General features: G+C 55.7%; 5 protein-coding genes across 5 annotated transcripts; 2 read left to right on the forward strand and 3 right to left on the reverse strand.

Annotated features, from left to right (window-relative positions):
* Positions 1–170: 170 nt before the first annotated feature.
* CH63R_05826 (LMBR1 domain containing 1) lies at positions 171–1,958 on the reverse strand (the record flags this gene model as incomplete). Its single annotated transcript, XM_018300801.1, has 1 exon — positions 171–1,958. The coding sequence occupies one exon, from the start codon at positions 1,956–1,958 to the stop codon at positions 171–173; it is 1,788 nt and encodes a 595-aa protein (XP_018158651.1).
* Positions 1,959–2,573: 615 nt separating this feature from the next.
* CH63R_05827 (CPSF A subunit region) lies at positions 2,574–7,119 on the forward strand (the record flags this gene model as incomplete). Its single annotated transcript, XM_018300802.1, has 5 exons — positions 2,574–4,668; positions 4,724–5,040; positions 5,091–5,264; positions 5,321–6,566; positions 6,632–7,119. The coding sequence occupies 5 exons, from the start codon at positions 2,574–2,576 to the stop codon at positions 7,117–7,119; spliced, it is 4,320 nt and encodes a 1,439-aa protein (XP_018158652.1).
* Positions 7,120–7,848: 729 nt separating this feature from the next.
* CH63R_05828 (Protein kinase) lies at positions 7,849–8,659 on the reverse strand (the record flags this gene model as incomplete). Its single annotated transcript, XM_018300803.1, has 2 exons — positions 7,849–8,193; positions 8,246–8,659. The coding sequence occupies 2 exons, from the start codon at positions 8,657–8,659 to the stop codon at positions 7,849–7,851; spliced, it is 759 nt and encodes a 252-aa protein (XP_018158653.1).
* A 3,948-nt stretch (positions 8,660–12,607) lies between these two features.
* On the forward strand, positions 12,608–13,672 carry CH63R_05829 (U6 snRNA phosphodiesterase; the record flags this gene model as incomplete). The annotated part of the gene is made up of 2 exons (XM_018300804.1): positions 12,608–12,950; positions 13,008–13,672. The coding sequence occupies 2 exons, from the start codon at positions 12,608–12,610 to the stop codon at positions 13,670–13,672; spliced, it is 1,008 nt and encodes a 335-aa protein (XP_018158654.1).
* Positions 13,673–13,959: 287 nt separating this feature from the next.
* Positions 13,960–15,858, reverse strand: CH63R_05830 (Endoplasmic oxidoreductin-1; the record flags this gene model as incomplete). Its single annotated transcript, XM_018300805.1, has 2 exons — positions 13,960–14,068; positions 14,135–15,858. 2 exons carry the CDS (start codon positions 15,856–15,858, stop codon positions 13,960–13,962), a joined length of 1,833 nt encoding a protein of 610 aa, XP_018158655.1.
* Between the last annotated feature and the right edge of the window lie 816 nt (positions 15,859–16,674).

Below are 16,674 nucleotides of genomic sequence, written 5' to 3' on the forward strand. Positions count from 1 at the left end.
ACAAATATTACAAACCCGGGCCCTTCCGTCGCCGGGTGACAAAATAGTGATCAAATACAAGTCCCACGCTTCCTTCCTTAAACCATTTCCTTGCATGCGGTTGTGCTTGTTTTCAAACCCGTGTGTTCGCCGGGGTTTCCTTCCGACCTCCAGTGGCCTAGTGCTGAAAACTAAACATCAGACGAGCCGGCTCCGGTGTTACCCTCCTGCGTACCGTAGGTACTCTTGGACTTCGTGCGGCCAGTGATGTCCTGCCACGTCGCGCCGAATCTCCGTCCGGTGCTGGCGAGCAGACCCTCCTCCTCGTCCTCTTCGGCATCCTCGTCAAGTTCGGAGACATTGAGCTTGGGCGCCCGGAACAGTCCAGTCACGAAGACGACGAGGAAGATGCCGAGGAATGCGAACTGGGCCCAGAAGTCCAGAGCGCCAAAGAAGGGCCAGGTGATGGCAATGCGGTTGAGGAACTCGGTCATAATTGAGGGTGTGCAGACCTTCAGAGCCTCGGGGTCCAGCGCCTCGGAACATTGGACCAGATATTCAGGCCTGCCCTTACAGTTGGGCGTCTCGCCAGCGTTGTGGGTAGGGGCCGTACAGAATGTCTGCGTACCGAATATCGAGTATTGGGGAGCCACCATATTCGCGATAGCATAGTTGATGGCCAGAATGATAAGAGCCAGCATGACCGTTGCGACCAGCAGGGCTTGAGGCGCTGTACGTCCTTTGCGGATCTGGAAGATGCGAACCCAGAGAAACCGGATGCCGACTGTGGCAATGCCTGAGATCGAACTGCTGAAAAAGAACAAGACAAGAAGAGCCATGAGAATGTAGTCAACCGGGAACGCTTTGGCTGATTGCGTGAAGACCCAATTGATGGGCTGGAAAATGTTGATGTGACCCAGGATGTAACCACACCTCCCCTTACAGAACGAGTTTTTCGCCTTGTCGATTCCAGTAATCAACATCGAGACCCATATCAAGACGGAAAGCAAGAGAAGCAGGACACCACCGAGAAGCTTGACGGGCCGGAAAATGGCGCAGATCTTGAGCCAAACTTTGTAGATAGTGCTCCGACCTTCTCCAGAGGCTTCGGCCGCCAGTCTCTCTCGACGCGTCAAAGTCCTCTCCTCGCGCACGAGGGCCTCGAGCTCCCGTCTGTCCTTGGACGACATGCCTTCGGGACGACCGGCATTGCGCATTTCCAACTGGCGTTGGCGTTCTCGGTTCTGCTCCAATGCCGATGCGGTGCTTTCTGTGAGCTGGGGTGCGGAAATCGAAGGCGCGGACTTGATGAAGGCCATGGGAAGCAGCGCCAGCCCAGCCGCTGTGTAGATGACGTAAAGAAGAACCCCGAGGGTAACGAGCAGACCTAATGCGAAGGAGAGCGCCTTCTGTCCATTGTTCTGAACAAGAACGCGCTTGAAGTAGTCCAAATCCCAGTTGGCGCCGTTGTGATCCCCAGCAGCGGGTACAAAGAAGCCGACTAAGAAGAGGATCACGACCAGGATGACGAACACCAAGGTGTATTTCAGCGCACTGATGAGACGGCTGGAGAATGATCGACCCTCCTCAACTTCGATCTCATCGTATTCCTCGTGCCAGAAGTAGGCGAATGGGATGATTAAGAGACACAGCAGAGCGTCGAAGCTGTACAGGGAGTAGTAAACGATGCGCAAAGTGTGCAGGATATCGTGGACTCGCTCCTCCGTGGCCCAGTCCTTCTTCACGCCAAGCGATGCGTGTGTGGTCGAGGAAATAAGGGCGATATCAACAGGAAGAAGAAGAACTGTTGCCAGAAGTGATGTGAGACTGATGATGGCGACAATACTGACTATAGCGGATCGCTCGCGGGGCGTTTGCCAGGTGAAGGTGGTGATGATGGCGGCCAGGAGGCAGAGAACGACAGCTACAGCGTACGCCACCCAGATAAGGCTGGTCTGGAGGAGGCCTGCGTTAGCCATGATGAGTTGCGGGTTTGCGGTGTTCGTGCAGTAAATCCCAATTCTTTGGCCTGACTCTGCCTCTGTTGTTGTTTTTCGAAGAATTAGACATGGATGGGATCTCTAGCAGTCGTCATTGTTTCACAGCTTGAATGCTCGGTGCTGGGAAAGCTCCAGTTTAGCGTGCCTTAGCTTAGGTCTGCACGGGTTGCGCCAGGTGACGTAGCTCGCGCCGAACAATTAGCTGATAACACCCTGCCGTGGCGACAAGTTTAGGGGGTCTGAGAGGCCCCCAGCTGCGCATATGCGCTGCGGCGCCCGGATGCTTGTCGCCGTGGTTTTGGATCTCGCTTGGGTAGTACTATGTACACTTCCGCGCTTCAATCGCATCAGAGCTTCGGTCTATCTATTATTCCGAAATTCCAGTTTCTGCCAATCAGACCCCTTGACGCGCGCAATGGGCTTTCTGCCATCGCTACCCACTACCTGAGCTCCTTGCCGATGTGGAAGGAGCTGTGAGCTTTGCGATAATCTTTACTACACATTCACACGCAGCTACAACAACAATCTACAGTTCTATACTTTTCAAACTAATGACAGCGGGCGGCCCAAGGGCACTTGCCTGAGACTGTCAAGATGCAGTGCTATACAGAGCTCACGCCGCCGACTGGTGTGCAACACAGTCTCAGCCTGCCATTCCTCTCAGCGCAAAGCAACAATCTGGTCGTCGCAAAGGGCTCTCTGCTACAGATCTTCACTACAAAGACGATTTCTTCCGAGATCGACACTTCGCAAGCTCGAGAGCAACAGACTTCCAGAGCTGAAAATCCGTACGACCACCGATTGAACGACGATGATGGCCTCGAGTCCTCCTTCCTGGGCGGCGACGGCATGCTGGTCCGCGCCGATCGCGCCATCAACACCAAGCTCGTCCTCGTCGCCGAATACCCGATTTTTGGTATCGTGACGGGCCTCGCAAAGATCAAACTTCAATACTCGAAATCGGGAGGCGAGGCTCTTCTCATTGCTACAAGAGTTGCCAGACTGAGTCTGGTCCAGTGGGATCCCGAGAAACACGCACTCGAGGACATCTCCATCCACTACTACGAGAAAGAAGAACTTGAAGGCTCACCTTTCGACGGTCCATTGAACAATTACCGAACACACCTGGCTGCCGATCCTGGCTCGCGATGCGCGGCCCTCAGGTTTGGCCCCAGATACATCGCCTTTCTCCCTTTCAAGCAAGCCGATGAGGACATAGATATGGATGACTGGGATGAAGATGTGGATGGACCTCGGCCGGCAAAAGAGCCGTCAGCAACAGCGGCCACAAATGGAACTAGCAACATAGCAGATGTACCATACTCAACATCATACGTCCTCCCTCTACCGCAGCTTGATCCCAGTCTCCTTCATCCTGTGCACCTCGCCTTCCTGCATGAGTACAGAGAGCCCACCTTTGGTATCATCTCCTCGACGCAGCGGCGCTCCAACACCTTACCTCGAAAGGACCACTTCTCCTACAAAGTCTTCACTCTCGACTTGCAGCAGAGGGCCTCGACTGCTATTCTCTCCGTCAACAACCTCCCGCAAGATCTTTTCAAAGTCATTGCTCTTCCTGGCCCTGTCGGAGGTGCACTTCTCGTCGGTACAAACGAATTGATTCACATCGACCAGTCCGGGAAGCCCAACGGCGTGGCTGTCAATCCCTTCACCAAGGAGACCACCAACTTTCCTCTCGCGGACCAGTCCGATCTGGATCTGAGGCTCGAGCATTGCTACATTGAGCTCATGTCCGCCGAGAACGGAGAGCTACTCATGATACTCAGCGACGGTCGGCTAGCTATCATCACTTTCAAAATTGATGGACGGACGGTCTCAGGCGTCGGCGTGAAGCTAGTGCCTACGGAAGTTGGCGGCGGCATTGTGCAGTGCAGCGTGTCCACCATTTCGAGACTTAGCAGGAACGTCTTCTTCGTTGGGACTACGGGTAGTGATTCCCTCGTTCTTGGCTGGACGCGGAAACAGGCGCAGAACGCACGGAAGAAGACACGATTGGTTGACGACTCCTTCGAGTACGACCTCGAGGACGAAGATATGGAAGACGACGACGATGACGACCTCTACGGCGAGACGACGACGACAATGATTCAGCCTGGAGCGACAGCCAACGGAGTTTCCAAGGGAGGAGATTTGACCTTTCGGGTCCATGATTCCTTGCTAAGCATTGCCCCGGTCAAGGACATGACATCGGGCAAACAGGCCTTCATCCCAGATAGCGAGGAAGAGAAGAACTCGGTTGGTGTTGTGGCCGATCTCCAGCTCGCATGCGTGGTGGGGAGAGGCAATGCTGGCGCCGTCGCCATTGTGAATCAGAATATCCAGCCCAAGGTGATCGGGAAATTCGAGTTCCCAGAGGCAAGGGGTTTTTGGACCATGTGCGTCCAGAAGCCCGTACCGAAGTCTCTGCAGGGTGACAAGGGAGCCAACGCGGCAGTTGCCAGCGAATTTGATGCCTCATCTAAATACGACAAGTTCATGATTGTTTCGAAGGTTGATTTAGACGGTTACGAGACGTCAGACGTTTATGCTCTGACAGGCGCTGGGTTTGAAGCACTGACAGGGACCGAGTTTGACCCAGCGGCTGGCTTCACGGTCGAGGCTGGCACGATGGGAAAGCACATGCGCATCATTCAAGTGCTCAAGTCGGAGGTGCGGTGCTATGATGGAGGTTGGCTTCCCTTCCATGCCTTGTTCTGGAAGCGCCATCGCTAATTGTGGCACAGATTTGGGACTGAGTCAAATTCTGCCAATGCTTGACGAAGAGACGGGTGCTGAGCCGAGGGTCATCAGTGCCAGCATCACGGATCCCTACCTTCTTCTGGTTCGGGACGACTCGAGCATAATGGTGGCTCAAATAGATAACAACTGCGAGCTAGAAGAGGTTGAAAAACAGGATGACACCATTCTGTCGACAAAATGGCTTGCGGGTTGCTTGTACACCGACACCACAGGCCTGTTTGCCCCTATGCAAACGGATAAGGGTACGCCGGAAGGCCAAAATACCTTTATGTTTCTGCTGAGCGCTGCGGGAGCGCTCTATGTAAGTCGATTGTTCCTCGACTGATGCACGTGCTCACTCACAACCTCCAGATATACGCTCTTCCGAACCTCTCCAAGCCTGTTTACGTTGCAGCAGGATTGACCTACGTTCCTCCATTCTTGTCCGCCGATTATGCTGTCAGACGAGGCACCGTTCAGGAGACTTTGACTGAGCTCCTGGTGGCTGATCTCGGAGACACTACTGCTACTTCACCATACCTCATCGTAAGTTTCTTCCTCCGAGGTATCTCGCGTCATCGGCTGACTCGGTTCTTCACAAGGTCCGTCATGCGAATGACGACCTCACAATTTACGAGCCCATCCGTCTTGAATCTCAAGATAAAACTCTGGGCCTGGCAAAAACTCTCCACTTCCAAAAGATCACAAATCCCGCCCTTGCAAAGAGTCCTGTCGAAGTTGCCGACGATGAGGCCAACGAGCAGCCCCGATTCGTCCCGCTGCGGCCTTGCGCCAACATCAACGGGTACAGCACTGTCTTCTTGCCCGGCGCTTCGCCATCCTTAATCGTCAAGTCAGCCAAGAGCAGCCCGAAGGTTGTTGGGCTGCAAGGCATCGGCGTGCGAGGCATGAGCTCGTTCCACACCGAGGGTTGCGAGCGCGGCTTCATCTACGCCGACTCGGAGGGCCAAACGCGCGTCACACAGTTGCCAGCCGATTCCAACTTTGCCGAACTGGGTGTATCGGTACGCAAGATCCCGATTGGTGATGCCGTCGGCTTGATCGCCTACCACCCGCCTATGGAAACGTACGCCGTCGCCTGTAGCATCTCGGAGCACTTCGAGCTCCCCAAGGACGACGACTATCACAAGGAATGGGCCAAGGAGACGACCACCAGCTACCCTCTGACGGAGCGGGGCATCGTCAAGCTTATGAGCCCGACAACCTGGTCCGTCATTGACACCGTCGAGCTCGAGCCCCATGAGGTCGCCATGTGCATGAAGACACTCCATCTGGAAGTGTCGGAGGAGACCAAGGAGCGTCGCATGCTCATCACCATTGGCACGGCCATCAACCGCGGTGAAGACCTGCCCATCCGTGGCCGCATTCTCGTATACGACGTCGTCCCCGTCGTGCCGCAACCCGGCCGCCCCGAGACGAATAAGAAGCTCAAGCTCGTCGCCAAGGAGGAAATCCCCCGCGGCGCCGTCACCGGCCTCTGTGAGGTGGGATCCCAGGGCCTCATGCTTGTCGCCCAAGGCCAGAAGTGCATGGTGCGCGGCCTCAAGGAGGATGGGACTCTCCTGCCTGTTGCCTTCATGGACATGAACTGCTACGTCACCGCCGTACGCGAGGTCCGCGGCACGGGCTACTGCCTCATGACGGATGCCTTCAAGGGCGTGTGGTTTGTGGGTTACGCCGAGGAGCCCTATAAGATGATGCTATTCGGTAAGAGCATGGGAAACTTCGAGGTCTTGACGGCCGACTTCGTCGTCGCCGGGGATGAGCTGCACATCGTTGTATGCGACAAGGACGGCGTGATCCACGTGATGCAATTCGACCCTGAGCGTGAGCCCGCCCCCCTTCGCCCCTGATCCTCTCCTCTAGAGTAGCAAGTTGCTGACATCCTCCAGACCCTAAGTCGCTCCAGGGCCACCTTCTCCTCAACCGCGCCTCGTTCTCCGCGGCGCCCAACCACCCAACCATCACCCTTTCTCTCCCGCGAACCCCCATCTCCCCATCCGCGACATCCGTCTCCAAAAATCCGCCGACGACCCTCCTCCTCGCCTCCCCAACTGGCGCCCTCGCCTCCCTCACGCCCCTCTCGGAGCAGGCCTACCGTCGCTTGACGTCCCTTGCCAACAGCATCGCCGGCGCCCTCCCCCACGCGGCGGCTACGAACCCGAAGGGCCACCGCCTCCAGCCCCTCGACGCGCGCACCCCGGGTGTCGACACCAGCGCGGGGCGCAGCATCGTCGACGGCGCGTTGCTCGCACGTTGGAACGAACTCGGCGCCGGTCGTCGGTCCGAGGTTGCCGGTAAGGGTGGCTATGGCGACGTCCACGAGGTCCGGAGCGAGTTGGAAGGTGTCCTCGGATGGAGTGGCATGGCCTATTTCTAGAGACTGCTGAGTTTTGGAACGAATCAGAGAATGGTGAAGAACGGATGGGGAACATGGTAAAGAAGAAAAAGAGTTGATAGTTTCGTTGATCCTTTGACCTTCAGCGAGATAGTTTCGAATCTGTTGATTTGTCGGGGGCTATTCCCAGGCGCTGCCGAAGTAAGCTAGATAGAGCAAATCAAGGTATCTATGAGCATGCCCATTCCTGGCTTGTGTGGGCTTACCCATCCTCACCCGGCCGTCTGATCTAAGTGTCGTCAAGAGGCCTGCCTGGTCACTGCCTTATGAAAGCGAAGACGTATCTTGGGAATGTCCAGTGCATGCATCTATACAAATATATGTGCATTCATGGCACTGGAACCTCTCATTATTTCATGGAGAATGGCTGGACTGGTAACTGAAAGCTCTTTATTCTTAAAAGGACCAATACTCAAGTCTCATGTCAAATATCGTCTCTCATTCGCGGCCAGACTCCTTTCCCCGCGATCTGTCTACGCAATACAGGCCAGACCCATCAATCTGGTACTTTCCCGTCAAACGACAACTCCTACGGGCCATGGCAGCGTAAGACCCCCACCCCTGTACTCGTACACTCGCCAAAAAGACCATACTGATCAACTATTGATTATACCATAGCGCACGTCGTGTGGGCGTCTTTGAAATATCATGTTATAAACGCCTTTGTATTATATTGAAATTTGCGGAGCTTGGTAACGTGCAAGTGAACACTTAAGCCGCCGTATTGCTCTTTCGTCGGATGCTTCCAAAGCGACGCTTGAGACCTTCGCTCAGACGCTTGCCAGTGCTGTTGTGGCGGTTGACGTCGGCACTGTTCGACTGCCCGTTACGAGATTCAGAAGGTCCGGGTCTTCCATCGGCGGCATTGCTGACGCTGCGCTGGCGAATCATCGCCCCATTTTTCTGACGTGAATGGGCGTTGACTCCAGAGCGCATCTCGAATTCCGCAGGGTTGTTGCCCAGTGATGCCTTGCGCATTCGCTTCTTCTCCTTGAGGTCTCTCTCGTAAGTGTAGGAAGGTTCTCCTTTTCCCTTGAGGTCATCAGGATGGTAAGGCTGTCGATGGTCAGTGCGGGGTTTGGCACGTTGCGGACTGAGGTCAACTCACAATCCCATCCCATCTCTTGTAGGCACCGCCCTTCGCGTCAGGCTCGCGCATCAAATCAGCCCCTTCCTCGTAGTTCATAACGTTCCCGCTCATATCAGTACAGCCTGCGGGAATAAGACCGGTTCCTTGTAGAGGGACATGCTTGTCCAGAGAGTCTTGAATGTACTCGCGAGGCGTCGCTCTCAGGGCCTCCATGTTGGATTCCCTCACGGCTTCAACGGGGGCGTACATCTTGTTGCGGTTGCGGGAAGCCAAAGTGGCGTCATAGGGACCGCCATGATGATAAACGCCGCCGATGCTGTCGAGCGAGTCAATGGTGTCCGTCATGGGTCCGTTCTTGCGTGTCCGCAGGTGAGGTGCGCGGTCTGCAGCGCGCTGCTCCCGCTTGATCATGTCGAGAGGCCGATGAGACATGTCGCCGGGATACCTCTGATTCAAAGAACCGGATCGATGAAGACCGCTAGGGCCGGTGTGAGTGTTTACGCTCTTGCTACGTTGGACAGATGAGTCTGCGTTAGGCCCGTTCTCCTCAGCAATGGACCGAGTGCGGGCGCTGTAGCTCCGAGTAACGCTCGTGCTCGGTGGGAACCGGTCTCTCGAAGAAGAGGGGCTTCGAAGTCCGTTACTGCGGACGCTGCTGCTACGTCCCAAGGGTACGTGTGGTGAGGAAGGCGATGCGGGCGAGGCAAGTTCTCGGCTTGGAGGCAGAGAAACGTGTTTGTAAGTTGGCGAGAAAGGGTTGGATGAATGAAAGCTAGAGCGGGTTGGACTCGCGGATGTAGGCGGGGTGGGGTACGATGAAACGCGGCTATGACTGCTATGGCTTTTGTCGCTGTTCTTAACTGGTTCTTTGCCCTTCTTCTTGTTCTGGGAGAATGTTCGAAGCAAGGGATCGGGGTTGATGAAGGAGCTTCCAGGACCTGTTTCCTGGCTAGGTTCGGGTGCTGTGAGAGGGTCGAGCAAATACGCTTTGGCCTACGGTAATCGAGTCAATTGATGGAGTCAATGGAACTATGAAACGAAAGTGGCAGACGTTCGAGTAATATGAGGAGACAACGGATCTTTGAGCAAACAGAGGACGCGCATGCTTAAGTGGAAGGACCCGTATTATTTACGTCGTCAAAGGCTTAGCTGCAGTACTAATGATGTGAGGTAAAGAGCTTGGAGCTGTTCTTGGAAACCCAGCAGATTGGATGGGCAGTGACGCAAGAAGGGACTCCGAGACGGCGTAACTTGGTGGCTTAAACCGTGCCGTGCAGGGGTCCCGTCTGTACCTTGCCGGCCAACTCGGTCGGGCTGACAGGGGTAGCTTGGATAGACTTGGACACACTTGGGAGGCTTTGAAGACCCAGTAGGTAGGGTGTATTCATACGCGTTTGAATAGCCGGGGGCCGTCCTGGTGTTCTGACAGCAGACAAAGGATGGGCAAGATGGGACGATCGGCTTCGACCATCCCTGTGCACTGGCTGGCCATAGCGAATGGTTCGCTTGGGGGCCCGGCAGTGACGGAATATGGAACTTTGGAGACAGGTTCAACGGGTGGTGATAAGGCGGCAGATATGACGGTGACGGGGTCGGAAATGTGGAGAGTGTAAGGGAACAGGCCAAACCTGGGCGATGACGATGGTGGCAGTAGTAGGGGGAACGAGCATACGATGGAGGTGGGATAAGGAAACCACGACTGGCACTGGCAGCGCAAGGAACGCAAGCGGATAAGATAAGGTGAGAAGGGAAATCGGCCCAACGACTTACCCACTGCTTATCGGACCTGTCCATGGCTGGCTGTTGACGTGGACGCAACAACACCGGTGTGTACGAATTGAACCGCGAGATGGTTCGTCGGCTGGCAGGGGAGACAGTCGCACAGCTACGTCTTGCCTGGCAAGTAGACTGGTGATTGGAGGCGGTGTTCCGTTTTCTCCAGGACCCTGACTAGTGTTGCGACGTTTCCCTCGAGGGTTTCGGCGGAGTTCTCGGTCAAGGAGCAAAGCCACACGGTGTGCGGGCGGGTAAGTAGGTAGGCAGAGCGTGACGCACACCGACGGTGTAGTCAAACTTGTGGACGAGGGTTAGATGGCGTGTCTAGTGTGTCACAATAGACTGGGCGATGCAAAGCGAAGCGATGCAATGCAGGAGAAAGACAAGAGTTGAGAGGACACGGATAACCGGGGAACAGGAAAGCAGGTGGGAGTGCCCTTTTGATGACTTTCAGGTTCGTGGTTTCGCCCGTCGATCCGTTTGGTGGGATGAGGGAGGAGTGATATGCATGGCCCCTCCTCCAAGGGCCGCAAAGTGCAACAAAGAGCGAGAGAGTCATGAGCATGAGCATATGAGGGTGGACGAATATGCCGATGACAGGCACAGCCAGTCCAGACCCTTCCTGGATTCTCGAGACCCCGTCCTTGTCAGGTCAAGCGCATGCTGTGATGGGCGCAATGCGGAAAGGGCAGAGAATTCTGCACAATGCGTGGGCGTTCCAGGAACATGCCAGGATGGGTTGGAAGCAACCATCATGGGACCTGCGATGACTGGGCTGGCCAAGCGGTCCATTGGTGAGATGGCGTGTGGTGTTCTGGATTTTTGTTTATTTGTTCCTTCTTTTCATTTCTTAAGCCGCAACGGTCACGACCTGGAGTTTGGAGGGGAAGAGGGGGCGACGGAACAACGGTGCGCAGGGACGAGAGGCAGGTTGTATGTGACATGCAGGGAAGGAGGGGAGGAGTGGGAGGGGAATGAAGGGTCTGGACGGGAGCGCATGACCAGATGCCAGATGGTGGTGTGGGCAAACAACGCTAAGACTGGGGTTGGTATTAGCAAGTGTCTAGACGGTGCTTTCTACCTACCTGGGTACCCCATTTTGCTGTGCTCGATTCGTCTCGGAAGGCGTGGCTTTGAGGGAGAGGCAAGCACGCAGTGAGATGCACATGGAAGACAACTGCAAGCCGCCCCTCGTCCGACCCCTGAGTAAGCGACGTCTTTTATTTCGCCTTCCTCATCAGGTTACCCCATCTCGCCTGTTCCCGTGTTCTTGAATATGTCCATCCCCATCGTCTGCCTTCGAGCGTCCAGACCTCGCTGTGTGTCCCTGATCCAGCACATGATCGGCGCTTCGGTGAACGTCTTTCTCCCAGCCCCTCCGACGTGCCCTCACGTGCGTGTGATAGTCCACTTCCACCCCTCTCCCCAGCGGCTCCGCTCGGACGGACGTGATCACTCCAGGGTCCAACAACGTTGTCCGGGCATCTTCGAGGGGTACAGTATTGCAGGACATAACGAGAAACGAAACATTGACCCGCCACAGGCTCGCTAACTTGGCTCAGCCACAGGCGCCCAACGACGTGATACGCGGGACTTTCAGGCACCGTCCAGTCCAGCCGCCCCCCACGTCATAAGTCCTACCACACTGCATACTTAGGTAGGTACGTAAGTAACGAAAAGGTTTGGAGGGAAACAATGCCGACTACTCTACAGGGTCAAGGTGGAAAGCCGCGACAGCGACACCCTCGGTTGCTAGACCGATACCCCGCCGACCAAGCTAAGCTGCAGTACGAGCACTGCCAGTGCGGATACTCACAATTTAGCTTTAGGAGGCTCCGCGCCGAGACTCGGCTTGTCCACGTATGCGCCAGCTCCGCCTTTTACGCTATGGCAGAATGTACTCTGTATGGTCTCGTGGTTTCTTGCGCCGCATTTACGGGGTCTACGGGAAGGGTCCGGTCCACCTCTCGATGTCCCTCTCGTCAGGGCAATGCTAGCCCTGGTACTTGACCCGGGAACACGTCGCCCAAGCAGACCTGCGCTGTGCCGCGTACGGCCGCTCACCGCCGGGCCGGCGACCATAGAGAGTCATAAGCTTAAAATTAGGCCCCCCCGGTGTGAGCAAAGACGAGCAGTAGTACACGTCTCATGTGCCGAAAGTCGCCACAAGGCGAGACGCATACTCAATCGGCCTTGATAGATAGGCCCGAGACGTCTACTGATTGCAATGCAACGTATATATCAAGGTACCTCTTCTATCTCGTTGTGGGATGAGGTATTTGTCGATGTCAGTGGGTAGACGGGTTGCGTGTATCCCGATGGAGGTCTTGCTGGACACGCGCAGACCACCGCCGCCTTTGCGTGGCTGATGCCCCGTCGTCCTCCGCCTCTGCCAGAATTCATCGACCCACTCCTGAGCTGAGCGACCAGACCACGCAGATGTCGGTCGTATGGTCTCAATACCCATTATCTTTGATTAGGAATACGCATTGAACTGCCGCCCAAAACTCTGGGGTTCGACATCTTGCTCAAAAGCAACTATCACTTCGGATATTTCTCTCCGAGTTCTCCCGTCACTGATGACCGCGTGCCACACACTGGGCAATGGCTCTAGTGGACTATTCCTCGTCCGACTCTGCTTCTGAACCGGGCTCGCCTCCGGTCAAGCGTCGCAAAGCGTCGGGCTCCGGGACCCACGGCCCCATGCCGGACAGCGACGCTACCGGCGCCGTCGAATGTCATGATAGCGAAACAAAATCCGGTTCTGTCGATGTCATGGGCAAAGCCAGCAACTCGGAGGGGTTGCCCCCTCTTCCTGCCCAATTCCATGATCTTTACGCCTCCACTGTCCGAGCCAGCACAGCCGATGACCCAAACCTGCACCAAGGTCGGAAGAGGACCATTCCGCACATTGCTGGCAACTGGCCGTCACACGTATACATTGAATGTGGGTGTTGGTGCTGGTCTTTTCTCTTTTTTCTGCACCTCACCTGACTTATCGAAGGGCACCCAACTGCCGACCAGCATTCCCTCCTCGTCGCCCTTCTGGACAACATCAAGCCCATTCTCAACTCGCAGAAGCTGTACCCGCTCCTCACCTCCGACCTCAACGCCCCTCTACCCCTCCATATCTCCCTCTCACGCCCGCTGTCCCTGCCCACGGCACAGAAGGACCACTTTCTCTCGGCTCTAACACACTCGCTGTCCGCCGCTACGGGGGGGTTCCACATCTCCCCTCGAGGTATCGGCTTCTTCAAGTCCCCCGACTCGGACCGAGCCTTCCTTGTCCTCCGCGTCGCGGATTCGGCCGTCTCGCAGGACACTACCAACACGAGCGGCAAGAACCCGCAGCTGCAGGCACTGCTGACAAAGTGTAACGCTGTTGCCTTGCGCCTCAACCACCCACCCTTGTACCAGACCGACGCCACCGAGCTCGTCGACGACGCGTTTCACATGAGCATCGGTTGGACATTCGGGCTACCGCCGGAGGACGCGTGCTTGCGGACGCGTGCTCTGCTGAAGCAGCCCGACTTCCGCGACGTTGGGCAGTGGGAAATTGGGGTGTCGGGGGTCAAGATCAAGATTGGAAACATTATCACGCATGTGCCTTTGACTGACGACTCGAGGGCTAGGAAGAACAGTATTGTTGAGGAAGGGTTGTATGAGTAGAGGGTTCCGATATTGTTAGATGGATCCGTACGATCTTGCACCGCTGTTCTACGAAACAAGACATGACCCCCATGGCAAGTGATGGAACGTTTGGTAGCACCGACGAGTGTGAGACGCTAGAATCGTTTGATATGTACAACTCGGTCAAGACACTGATTTGCATGTGTCACAAAAAACGAAGAAACGCCGTTTGCCCCGACCACGAGCAATGCAAGAGTAGAAGAAGAAAGTGCGATGCTAACATGTGGTAACCAAGGCTTGAACAGATACAGGTCGCTTCAACTTATTTACAACTCATCTACGACAGGTCGCTCGAAGCTCCAGTTCCTTTCGCTCACTGGGAGGCCGACAAAGAACTGGTAGAATCGGATCAGCTCAACAACGGCGACGTTAAAACTAATGTGGCTTGTTAGTTTTACTGGCTGTGAATCAAGACGAAATTGGGGACGGGGGTTCACTCACAAGGTTTTGGGGAATGAGAGCCAACGGCGCAGGACGAAGTTGAAGGCCTTGATGACGCGATCAAACTCTTCCCCTAAAGCGTCAGACAGGGTCTCCTCGCGTCGTGGCTCATCCTCAGCGTATTCGTCCTCCGGGTCCTTCTTCTCCATGGACCCCGTCTCGGGCGATGTCACCACGTGGTGAGGCTTCTTTGCCCGGTCGGGGATGTCTTCTGAGGCGGATTTGGGCAACTTGGGGGCAGTGGCAGACGCAGCAGTGAGTGCATCCTCTGTATCGATCATCGCGCGGAACTTGGTAATGGCATCGAGGGAGCTGCTAATTCGGGCGTACGTGTTGAAAAGGGCGACAAGCTCGGTACGCTTCAGCACAGGTATGTCTTCGCTGGCGTTGTCGAATTCGAACAGAACTTTGAGCGCGGTGCCATAGCCGGCGGTCTGCAGCTTGCCCCAAAGGCGGCACTTGTCGCATCCAACACAGTCCATGACACGGCTGATGTTGCGGAAGCGGTTGCGAAAATCCTCCTTCAGCGACGGGCCCTCGCCGTTCTTAAACATGAGGCTCTCGTCGAAGATTTGGGGCACGCTAGCGGCGCCTTCTGTCACCTCGAGGACCTTGGCCCTTGTCGAGGCGTCCTGGTCGATGTCACCGGAGCAGAAGGTGTAGTCGCGGCCCTGAAGGTAGGGGCCCAGCTTGGCGACAGCGCGGGTGACGAGCGCGTAGTTAAAGTATAGGTTGCTAATGCGCTCCGGGTGGGTATGCAGTCGGGTCCGGTAACAGGCTACATTGGGCTGCCACTGACCGGTGGTCTGGTTGAGGAAATCCCAGCAAAGGTGGGTGCTGATGCTTGCGTGCATGCCCGAGATGACGCGGTAGAAAACACGCTTCTCGAGGCACTCGTCCTCGACCTCGAGGCCGGTCTGAGCCACGAATGGGGCGTTCGGCTGCGTCTCCCTCATTTGCTCAAGTGCCTGCTGCCGCCCTACTGCCTCGAGGACCTGGCGAAAGTCTTGAGCCGCGGGGCCCTTGTGACCGACCTGCGACTGTCCAAGAGACGCCGAGTGCGGAAAAGAGCTCTTCTGGAAACAGTTCTCGCGGTAGATGGCGTCCCAGACCTGAGCGGCACCGAAGCCACCGTATCCGGTGAAGCGCTCGGGGTTGCGGAGGAGGCTCACGTAGTCGCCCTTGGAGCTCGCGCTCTCGTCCTCGGGCACACAGTAGTCTCGCTCGTCACACTCGTCGTCGTATTCCACCACGCAGCTCTCACCGACCTCCTCACCCAGCTTTCCCTGCAGGGGCCGCTCAGGGCGCTCATGCTGTACCCTTCTCGGGGGGTGTTTCGCAAGCGGGCCCTCCAGCTTGCCCAGCTCACTCGCCCTCCAGACCTCGGGGATGTCCTCCTCGTTGTCGAGCGTCTCGACGGCGCAAGCGATGTTGCCGCACATGCCATTTTCGTCGTTCCAGAAGGGGCACTTCTTGTGGAAGAGATTCAGTCGATAGTGGGAGAAGAAGTCGGTCGATCTCGTAAGGTCATCAACGAGGGGCTTGACCTTGGTATTCAGTCTGTCGAGAGTCGAGTACGAGGCGCATGCGTCGGAAACGATAGCCTTGGGGGAGATCTGGTATGTCGAGTTAGATAGGGAGATGTGGGAGTCGGACACCTCGGCGTGGGCCCCCGAAAGAGAGAATAGAAGGGGAAAGAAAACGGCGGCATACCGCACAATCATCTTGGACGCGCTCGCATTGGATTGGAGATCCCCAAAGCGCAAATACAGAGAGGAAGAAAAGTCTGCTAGCAGACTTCATGGTTGATAAAGGACTCCTTGCGGAGAGGGGGCCGATTGGTAAGTTTAATATGTTGTAAGAGAGCAAGAACCGATGGTCACAAGGAGAGTGTTGTCAACTCGGACGGAGGACGGGGAAGTTGACAAGTTTCCAAAGGTCCAGCTGAAACGCTTCAGGTGTCCAGGCTCAGCAGCGTGTATCCGAGGCTGTCTATGCTGCGGACGCTGTTCGTGTGGAGGATGCGTGTAATTGCTGCTTTAAATGTTCAAGCAAGGCCGGGTAAGGTTCGACGAGGTTCGTTTCGGAGAAACGGCCGGGGGCGTTGGAGGTTAATTGGAAGGTAAAATGGGGGTCCAGTCTTGTCTCAGATTCTCCCACTGGCGGCGCGAGTTGATGGACGAAAGTGGCGTCGGTTGATCAGCGAAGCTGCTACTTTGTAGTCTTCAGAATGCAGGTCTTGGCAGTAGCAAAATGTAAGTAAAAAGATATCTTAAGCAGGATGAAAATCACGGTGAGGTAAGCATAGCAGATGAATGATGGAATTAGTGCAACGGAGAAAAAAGAAGGACAGAATGCCCTGCAAGAGCGAGGGATCGCCGGGCCTTTTGGGGCGTTTCCCGGCTCTAAGCAAGCTGACAGAGAGTCATGCGAATCTGTCCTCAACTCCTCTCTCGATAACAAAACTGGGTAGGTAGGCTGGTAGGCAAGCATGAAAGCAACAACGGAACCCCTTCCGAGCTGATTAATTTACAGCTGAT

This window comes from Colletotrichum higginsianum, chromosome 4 (genome assembly GCF_001672515.1).
Source record: "Colletotrichum higginsianum IMI 349063 chromosome 4, whole genome shotgun sequence".
Taxonomy (NCBI): Eukaryota; Fungi; Ascomycota; class Sordariomycetes; order Glomerellales; family Glomerellaceae; genus Colletotrichum; species Colletotrichum higginsianum.